This window comes from Corapipo altera, unplaced genomic scaffold, assembly GCF_003945725.1.
Source record: "Corapipo altera isolate COAL_440 unplaced genomic scaffold, ASM394572v1 0, whole genome shotgun sequence".
Classification (NCBI taxonomy): domain Eukaryota; kingdom Metazoa; phylum Chordata; class Aves; order Passeriformes; family Pipridae; genus Corapipo; species Corapipo altera.
The window spans coordinates 71613159-71623876 of record NW_020884872.1 but is presented as its reverse complement, the minus strand read 5'-3'; the positions used below and the strand labels follow the sequence as shown (position 1 = coordinate 71623876).

General features: G+C 41.5%; 1 protein-coding gene across 3 annotated transcripts in view; it reads left to right on the top strand.

Annotated features, from left to right (window-relative positions):
* The first annotated feature begins 243 nt into the window (after positions 1–243).
* CDK8 (cyclin dependent kinase 8) overlaps positions 244–10718 on the top strand; it is a 72418-nt gene continuing 61943 nt past the window's right edge. Inside the window, exon 1 of one of the 3 annotated variants that reach the window (XM_027652053.1) lies at positions 244–625. In XM_027652053.1, the coding sequence (XP_027507854.1) occupies positions 498–625 (128 nt within the window). In that variant the 5' untranslated portion in view covers positions 244–497. The remainder of the gene's footprint in view (positions 626–10718) is intronic. The other 2 variants (XM_027652043.1, XM_027652034.1) reach the window with 2 other exon arrangements.

Genomic DNA, 10718 nt, shown 5'->3' with positions numbered 1-10718 from the left:
TCGCGATGGGAACACACCCTGCTCGCGGTGCCCCTGATGGCGGGCCTTGTGTCCTGCCCGGGGACTACAACTCCCGGCATGCAGCGCAGCCCGACCGCCCTCCGCCCAGCCCGTACTACATCTCCCGGCGTGCGGCGGCGCGCGGGGCCTGCCGGGCCGGGCCGGGCCGTTGCACGTGGTGCCCTGCCCGCGGCCGGGGAGGCGCCGTGGTTTGCGACGTTGGTTTGCGGCAGCGCGGGCGGGCGCGGCCCCGAGAGTCCGCCCGGGCAGCGGCACCGGCGGAGCCGCGGAGCGGGGCAGGCGGGGGAGGAGGGAAGGAGCGCCGGGGCTCGGGGCGCGGAGCGAAGGGAGCAGCCCCGCCGCTGAATGTTCCGCGGGGCGACGCGGGGGCCTCCTCCTCCTTCTCCTGCTGCTGCTGCTGCCGCCGCCCGGTGTGCGCGGCGGGGCGGGGCGCGGCTGCCGGGGGTGGCGGCGGCGGGTCACGGCGGGCGCCCAAGATGGACTATGATTTCAAGGTGAAGCTGACCGGGGAGCGCGAGCGGGTGGAGGACCTGTTCGAGTACGAGGGCTGCAAGGTGGGCAGGGGCACCTACGGGCACGTCTACAAAGCCAAGCGCAAGGACGGGTGAGTAAGTGGGAGAGGGGGCGAGGAGCTCGGCTCCCCACACCCCCGGGCCCCGGCCCGTCCGTACCCTCCCGCCCCGGGCCGCGTCCTGTGTGCTCCCCCCGTGTGCCCCCCCGGCCCCCGGGTTATGCCGCCCTTTCCCCGGCCCTGTCCGATCCCTGCCCGGGAACCCCGCGCTATCCCGGCCGGACGGTGCCTGGCTCCCCTGGGTCACTCCGGGCGTCTGCAGCCCCTCAGCGCGGTGACGGGGTCTGCTTGCAGCACGGGTGGGTTTGGGGAGAAAGATTTTGTGGCCGAGGAAAACCCTTCGCTTAATGGGTTTTCATTGTGAGTCAGTGAGTGGCGGCTTACACTGTTAAGCCTGACTACCGGCTCCATAGAACGGGTTTTTTTGTTTGTTTGTTTTGCTGTTTCTTTTTCTTTAAACAATGCTGGGTTTTATGATTTATTACTTGTAGTCACCATTTTGGGTCTTCTTGCTGGCGGCTCCAGAAGCCAAAGTCTGCTCGTGCTTTTGGAGGCTTTAGAATGCTTTAAATCATCCTTTGTGCATGACCAGTTCTCGGTGCAGACCTGAGTAAATTATTTTTCTTGGCATAAACGTTTTCAAGAAAGACCTAGCAAACTGTCATTTAGCTTTCCGTCGTCCGTGACATGGCATCACTTGCTGAACGGCGGAACAATAGGAAGTAGGGAGTAGGAGAAACAGGAGAAGCACGGGTTGTTCCTGTAGAAGGTTCCTAAATTTTAAATTACGTTCATTCTTTGTTACAGTCTCATTGCAGTGGTGCTCTGTATGCTGTCATTGAAATAAGGTGTATTTTAAAAGTCTGGGTATTATTTTTACATTCCGTAAATAAAAAAAAAAATACTTTTAAAGTAGGCAGTGGTCAGTCATGGCCAAAATATGATCCAGTCGTGTTTACATAAGCTTTAGTTCTAGAAAGAAATGCTTTATCCATTACCTATAGAATGATTGTAATGCGACTGATTACACCTTATCTTGTCTGTGTCTTAAACAGGTTGATATTAATTGCAGCACAGTTACTTCAGCATGAATTTTGTTTAGTGGTATGAGTCGGGTAGCTACTTTTTTATACACCTCTTATATTTGTATCCTTCAAACTGTTCATAGGAGAAGTTCTCAACTTGCCCAAATTCTTTTGATTCTGGGAGGCTAAGAGGAAAAACCCAGTTGTGACTGTGATAAGCTATTGCCTCAGGTCTCCTCACATGCAGGTACTAATTTTGCTGGTACAGCTAGCCCTGGTTTCTATACTGATAAGGAGATCCGTAATATGAAAAATAGATTGAGGTACTGAAAGATACGGCCACATTTCTAATGTTCGCGTCCGGCTCTTTGAGGCTGTTTGGTGTGGGGGACTGCCCCTATGTGTAGGAAATTCAGCATGTGATGCTGCTGAAGCACATAATCAGACATAATTCTGGTGAAACTATCAGTATGCTTAATGTTGTTTGGGAGAGGCTGTTTAGAGTTGCTGGTGGTAGTGCCATTTTGAGAAATTTCAGAAAAAAAAAAGGAATTGTTTGCTTTAAAAATGGGTAGTTACTTACTCAAAGGTGGCTTTATCATAGGATGTCTATGATTTTAAATACTCTCTTGTTGGTGAGTAGGGAAATCAAGGTATGGTATTTGAATAAAGTTGCAAAAAAAAAAAAAGGTGAGCAGCATGTATTGTCTCCATTTTATTTTGCCTTATTGTTCATTTACTGCCTCCTTTACAATCCCTTTCCCTGATACTTCTCATTTGCCTTTCTGATTCTGAAAACTTTTTCTTTTAAGTATGCTGTGTTATTGCCCTTGGGCAGTCACTAAAATTTGTAAAATAGAAACGTCCATAGATGCATTTGCAGCTTGTGATACACTTGTACATATGTGATCTTAAATTATACGGGTGGAATTAGGATTGAAGTTGAAGGTTTAATTTACATACCTTTAACTAAAGGGAATCAATTAAATTGATGAAGCAAATGTGAAATAACAGTTTTCCTGAAGCTATGGTAATATATAGATGGACGTTATGTCTTTCAGCAGGAAGTATCTGAAACAGATTTCAATGTTTGCATGTTGTTACATGCAAATATTGAAAAAGTATTCTCTCGTTGTAGTATTCCCCGAATGGTAAGTAGTGATCAATCAATAACCCATTTTTAATTGTTTCTAATATCTATACAGCTCAAACCTTCTTTTTTATATTTCCCTTGAGCTTACAAGTGTGCTTTCAACTTTGTTACATGATTCTAATTCTTACTTTAAATAGCACAAATATTTCAAGTCTTTTGATACACAGTGTAATTTTTAGAGTACTTTGAAGAGCAGGCTGCAGGACTGCAAATATTTTGTTAACAATATTGATGCAGCTTTTTCTTAAATGACATCTTTTACTATGGATGTCTAATGAATAGAAGGAACACAGAAAAGAAGTAAATTTTAGGAATTCAGTTTGTGCAAATGTGTATTCTAAAGCCCTTTGTGATAAAAATACAATTCAAGAGTACTAGGAGCAGTGTCTGTAGTACAACTGCAGTCTTCACCTCCTTTTTTTTATTTTATTGCTTTTACAGCTGCCTCTGAGGTGCAGTATGGCAATTGAAAACTAGATAGCAGCTGTGTGTCCTAATTGTAGGAAGTTAATTGTATGCCATTGGATCGACACAGAAACGTTTTGGAGGATGGTCCTATAGTAATCTTGATGGAGTGAGAATCCTTCTGATGAGTGCAAAGTATGTGCTCTAATGACCCAGTGACAGTGTAACCTGGATTTCATACCTTGCTCCAGCAGAAAAGCCTTGAAGTGCCCTTTGGCATAAGGTGAGGGTTGGGGTCTCACCTGGTCTTTCTTGAGGATCACCAGGTAAAGCTCCATGGGGGTTCCTCACATATTAGCTGCCAAACTTGACCCAGCTGAACACTGAATCAGCCGAGTGTCAGGCATCACAACTGAGCTCTACTTGGTGCATTGCCTGCAGCAAAATTGTATTCTCAAGTTTTTATTTTAATCCTTCTCATTTTAAGTCTGTGGTCTATGTGGTTGCATCTTCCTGGCTTTTTATTGAGTGGTGCTGTCTTTTTCATCAGTGCAGTACCTGCAGTGGGCTCTAAAACCTGCTTAGAACAAACTCTGTGAATTCACGGGCTTTAATTTTATAGCAGAAAGGTATACAAGAAGACAGTCGACTCTAAAGGCAGATACTGAGAAGGAATTGCAGGCATGGTGTGTTGAACATCAGTCTTCAGATAAAGGAACTGTTGCTCATCTCCTGTGGTGGTGGTAGGATACTTTACCTTTTTTTTTTTTTTAATCCAGAAAATGTTGGTTATTTCCTACATAAAGGCTGCTTGGCATGCCATTTGGGTGCTCCCTCAGGACCATTGCTGAACCTGGATATTAAACCTACCTATTTGAGTTATGCTGGACTTGGAAAACATGCCAGCAGTTTTTGATTAGTGGACTAACATACACATTTTTATTTATCTTTTTTTTTTTTTTATTGGCTAGATAAAGCACCTTTAAAGCTCACTAGAAGCCAAATGCCAGGTATGGGCAGACTGAGGTGGCAGGCCACTGGGGGCTGCTTGTGCAAGCCTGGTGGCCCAACTTGGGCAGCACACCAGGTACATGCTCTCTTAGAACTGGAACCGTGTGCTGAGTGTGTGATAAGGTCATAGTGGTGCTCAGTTTTAATGAGGTTGATCTTGCACTGCTTTCTTCGCTGTCCTCTCCCTTCAGTTTTTATGATACAGTGACAGAAATCTGAGAGAGAGGCCTATTCTGTGGAGCAAGGCTGTCTGTTTCAGTGGCAGTTTGGAGTGTTTCCAAATACTCATTTTTCCTGTTTATCGGATGTGGTTTGGATGAGAATAAGAAGCTCTTGAATGTCATTGTTAGGCAGCATCTCACTTTTTAATTATGACAGCAAAAAAATTATATAATTGAAAGTATTGAACTGTAACATCCTCTAGTGCTCTGCTGAAGGCTTTTCGTAGTCTCTGGGAAAGACACTTAAGTTGTGAGACTGGTGGGGAACCAACAGTAAGCAAACTAGTGCTCTCCTAGTCACAGTCAAACTCTCAAGAACTGTGAGAAGTGGTCTTGGTCCCAAACACCAGTGGAATTGGAGATTTTTTTTTTAATATATTTCAGCTATTACAGTTCTGTGTTGAAAGCATTGGTATAGGTGAGGGAAACAGATTCTTTGATTTGAACATACTGATGCATTGTAATTGACATTATGAAAATGTATTTATGTGCTGGACTGGCACGCTTCAAACAATCAAATCTAATCTACCTTTTTTTTTTTTTTTAACTTTGAGGGTCTGTACGAGTTGTAAAAAAAACCAGAGTGGTGGAAAAATAGATGTCCAGTAAATTACTGGGTTACTTATTTTCTAATATAACATGTAATAGTTTCTACTTACCGGTTAAAAGGATATTGCAAGAATGATTATCTCTTAAAAACTTTTGTATAAAGAGAAACTTTGAGAAACAAGAGATGGGGAGTATTTATCTTTGAAAAAATAGAAGGCAGAATGTGTTTAAGTAAGATAAAATAATGAATGGATTGGCTAATGTACAAGAAACTTGTGCTATTCTTGTTTCACAGCATTTGAAGAGTGGGGACATGGAATTTTTTTGAAAATAATAAGGAAATATTTTAATGCAGTGTAGATAAACTGTGTGACCTGTTGTCAAAGGAAAAAGATAAGAGCTTAGTGTCTGTTCTGAAATGTTATCAGAACCAGTCACTTCTGCCTAACTGTTCTAACACATTGAATGTTCTTCTGCTGTAGAAGTTAAGCTCTTCAGTTAGAGATCAAGCCAAGCTCTGCAATGCATGCAGAAAAACCCACTTTGGTTTATTTAAGTAATTCTGAGTTTTGGTGTCTTTTTGTTTTGTGTTGTTTAAACACTTCAAAACACTTTCTGGCCCTTCATAAGGTTGTTAATAGATTAGTTGCAGTTTGTCTGTGTTTGTGGGTATGTATTGATGGAGTTACATCAAATAATATTATTTTGTTAAGGTTTATATCAAACTGATTTTTAATGAGAGTTTCATTGACTTTGGGAGTACCACAGGTAGTTGTAATGAGTCAAAATTTTTCTTGGCGAGAAAGGAATCAGCAGGACTGGACTTGGAACTTCTTGATTAGTTCTGTATCGAGCTTTTACAGGAGTTGTATTATGAAATTCATGCTGTTAGTTTTTTCTATCAACTTCCAAAAACTCTTGTCTTCTCTTAATTTAATTTAGACATGAGATGGTGACTTTTATGCTTTTATGGTTGTGGTTGTTTTGTTTTGTTTGTTTGTTTTTGTTGGCTGAATATTTGTGTGTTGATTTTAACTGTTTTGACCTGAAGCAGTTGGTGGAGATTACAGGCAGGTGGTGAGAGCCACAGAGCCAGCATGCAAGTCTTTGGCTTCTGACTCCTGTCAACAATAGTGTGGAATTTCTAAATGCCACAGACTTTATTTATGTATGTAATATGTGCTATTATCTTCTTAGAATATATGCCCTGAGTCTCTTTTAGATCCTTCACCATAGTAGTTAAAAAGTTCCCAATTAAACTATATCTACATAATGAAGTAGGCATGCTGTATTGCATGAAGTCTTGTGCTCTTAAATACTTATGGTAAACCACTCTTTTAGCTGTCTTCCATCTGCTTTCTTCCCTTCTCACCTGGTTAGGTGGCTCCAGGCTTTATAGGTTTTTAAGGTCATGTGGATGAGTGAGTCCTTCAGTGGCCCTTGGACTTTATTTGGTGTGATCTTATCTTGTCACAGATGTGTTGATTTATTTGCATACCCTGCAGCAAAGATGAGGTAGTGTTTCATTTCTACCTGAAGCTTATGACAAGTGCCAACGGGAGGGCATGAGAGCAGTGTTGCAAAACAACAAAGAAAAACACCAAAGATCTCTATGTAGTTTAATTCTGGATTTATAAATTACAATAATATATGTAAATAATGGGGGCATGTACTGCTGTGCTTGATTTCTCATGAGGGAACAGGGCATAGTTTTTGAGAGTGCTGATTATACGGAAGGTGCATGTCATGAGAGAGCACTGCTTTCAGCCAAATGTCAGTGAGGTAATATATTCACTCTAGATCTTGAGTGTTCTTTGATTTTTCTGTTTTCAAAGTCTTTCTGAAGTTTTTTGTTCAACCACAGAACAACAACATCATTGGAATCTGAAGTACTGTAATTTGCTAACTACTGTAGCAGAAACTGAAACATTTCTTTATTCTTAAAACTAGACTTTCAGTCTTGCTGGAATGTGAAAACTACAGTGGAAACGTGACGAAAGTAGAGTGACTTGGGTTTGTGTATGGCAAGGTTGTATGCAACAACAGCCGACATAGCGATATGCACTTCACAAGACTTTCAAGTTGCAGCCCAGATGTGTCCATTTTGGCATTGAAAGGTGGTTGTTTTGCCACTGTATCAAAGTGGTTGTAAAAATCTGACTCTTTATTCAACTTTACTGCTTATAAGCCATTCTTTGGTGTGCCCGAAATACCAGTAGAAGCAGATAATTCTGAATGGCCAGTTAATACTGAGATGCTTCCATCTTTTGACAGAATAATTTTCATTAGCCAAGTAGCACGACAGTGAAAAGCAGGACATTAATTGCAAAGATCTGAGTAGCAGGACCTTCTAAGCAAAGTACTGGGGGTTTTGGTTTTTTTCTTCACCTTGTTCACCTATCAACTTTCTTTGGAACAGAATTCTTTCTTTCTACTATGGATCCTTATCATTGTCATTAAGGACTGAGATGCTGTGGTTAGATGAGGACATGAGGCAGTGCACGGGCTGCTGGTGTGGATTGTCTTCCCACCTCTGCTGTGGTTAATACTGTAAGGTGCAACTGAGTTCCAGAAGGGTGTAGTTGCCTTTCACTTTCTTTTATTTGGATTTAAACATAAAACTAGTCTAGTAAGAAGTGGAAAGCAGGGTTGTGATTACAGTCCTGACGATTGGCAGCCAGCAGAAATGCTGGGCTACAGCCTTAAAAGGAGACACCTTGTGCACCTTATAGAATCTCCTTTGTTTTGTGTTGACCAAGAGTACTGTCTTCAGTCTTTACTATTTGCCTGATGTGCTGTTTTTTTGTCTTAGAATAAAATGTTTTGCCATGTCTGTATTTTTGCCATACAGTCTTTCAAGCTTGCCTCTTGTTCTTAATTGCAGAGGATAATCCTTTCATTTTGAAGTGTGATGTTAATCTGAATTTTTCTGCAAGAGTCTGTAATAGGAGAGATAGGTGAACTTCTCTGGCTTCCTTCCATGACTGCCTTGGAAGCCATGGAAGCAGAAGTGTGGTAGTTACTTGTTGCAGTGCTACTGATGCAGGGTATTGCTGGTTGGGGGTGGGTGAAGAGAGGGTCATAAATAATTGTATGATCTTGTCATGTCTTCTGCTTGGGGAATATTAAAAAATGATTAAAACTTTTTAAGTGATAATGGCATTGGTTGCAGACAGACAATTGAAGTTTCCCAGATAGTAATTTTACCCTCTAGACTTCTACATATGTAAGAAAACTCCCTATTTGTCTTAGAGGCATTTATGTTGGAAAATATCTTTATGATCATAAAGTCCAACTGTTTACCCAGGACTGTGGAGCCTAATGCCATCCTAGTTTTTGCACACATTTAGCTAGTATGTAACTGAATATGAAAAGAATAAATTGGAAATGGCTGGTGAACATGAATGACTGTGGAATGTTTCCCCTTCTGAAATGGTGTATGTGTATATACATAACATCCAGCTGAAAGCCAGTTGTAGGGGAGAGTTGATGCTTGTGTTTGTTTTGATTTCATTGTCTCTCCTCTTCTACATGCTAAAAATGGGCTCTTACGTGTGTACTGGGTTTTTTTTTGGTAAGCAAGAGGGATTTTTGGTAGACTGCTGCAGTAAGCTAGAAGCTAATGTGTTACTTTCTTCACCTCATCTTGGAGAATAGTTTCTTTGGGGTTTTCTTATCTGGTTTATGTCCACAAACTTGAAAAATTCATGAGGAACTTCATGAGAGACTGTTCCATTTCCTTGCCTATAGCCATGAAGGTTGCGTGCAGTCATGAACGATGCCCACGAGAGTGGACTTGGGGGTAACAATATGCAGTAGAAGTGATGGAGGTGAAAGGGAAACGTGGCTATCCGTAGATAGATCCTGGCATCCACCAGGATGCCTAGTGGAGTACTGGAAACCATGTACTGCACTGACTGGTTCTGGGACAACAGTGCAGAACATGTGCGTTTGTTGGGTGCACTGAAAAAATGCATTGTGAAGGAAGAGGAGATGAACCTGGAACTAAATTGCCCTTCATGGGAAGGTGAGAGAAGTGGTGGAGGTGGCTGTGAGGCTCTGCAGCATTCAGCAGCTGAGAGATTGGGCATCGTATCTTCATGGGAAAGCTCCTGTTTGTACAGCTGTACTAGGTCCAGACTATGAAAGTGCATTTCTCTTTGTGTTAACAAACAGGCTGGAGACAGGAAGAAAGTGACAGAGTTAAAACTTTCCTGGAGCTGAAATCAGTGGTTGGTGTAGAGTAGGACTGGGTGTCTGTCCTAGAGAATGAGTAGGGTGGGAGAGGTGAGTCAGAGTCCTGGGAGTCTCCTGGACCAGGATGGCAGATCTTGCAGCTCTTGTTTTCAGCACTGCGTTTTGAGAATCCAGGTTGAAATTATGGAAAAAATTCTGGACTTGACCTGGAAGGAGCAGAAATAAAATAGTAGCATTAAAGTAGGATCTAATTTTGTAATTTTGTGTATTTGAAGAAAAGTATTTACAGAACAAAAGTTGAGGTAGCTAAGGAAGGAAAGGGGAAATACACACAGCACAGGTAATTTGCAATGCAGTAACAGTTCTTTAGTGAACAGGTTGAAAGCAGATTTTGAGAAAGTGTTTCCTCATATCTGATAATGGTTTTTTTGGGGGGGATTTTTAACCAAAAAAAAAACAACCAAACAACCCGAGGGGCGGCATCTCCCTTGCTTTCAGAGATGAGTGTGATGAGGCTCTAACACCTTTCATACTTCTATAGTACCTTTGCTGGCCTTTGCAGATTCTAAAAAAATAACCTGTAGGGGATGAATATCCAGATGTATTTCCTAGCCTTTTTGCTGATTTTAAGCAAAATTGTTTGTGGTCTCTGCATGTGATAATGGTTCTGTGGAAAATACAGCTTTTAAGTATTTCTCCAAAACCATCAGAAGTCTCTTAAGCATAAGAAAAAAAAAAAGGAATCTTAATTTTATAGCTCTACATACTAATAACATCTGTATTTCTAAAACTCAGAGAATTCTGTGTCTGTACAGAGTCCCTCCACAAAGGGATCTGAGGTACTAGCTACTTTTGAGATACTGGAAAATTGATGATGGACTTCCAGCCTTGCTGTCCGCGCTAGTTCTGATTGCATCTTTTTGTAGTTTGCACAGTAGTAACGTGAGTGATGTAATTTATGAAACCTGATGTATATTTGTTCTCCTCCCCAAGGGTGTTTGCTTTATTGTGGAATTATCCACTGTCTAAATGCAAATTCAGATTGAAAGTATGCTTGCAGCTAGGGCTGTTTCCTAGGATGAGGTAAGTAATGTGTTGTACGGAAGTAATAATCTGCATGTCTTCTGCCAGTTTGCTGCCGTGAAGAATCTTAGATTTCTTCAGCTCAAATGTTTTGAGGTTAAAATGTTTTGCTTTCTGGGCATGTGTTGGGGAAAGAGGAACTTTCATATCTTAAACATTTGAAATATGACAAAAGGGCCCATGCTAAAGGGATGTATTCAGAATTCTCATTTTTGAAACTGAGTAAGACTATGAAGATTGTTTAATCACTTTGTGACTAGCTCACTTTTTAATGCTTGTTTAAAATATTAACAAAGCCAGTGGGTTTGTAATATTATAAAATACTTAAGAGTTCTGTATTGTGACTTTAGGTAGATGATGATAACAGTTCATCCTCATCTGTTATTTTAAGTCTTGGAAATGTTCTTTAAGGTTCAATACAGCTAAAATGTGGCAAAGTAAAAGTAATGAAGCCGAGGCAGGAGCATCAAGATACTTAATTT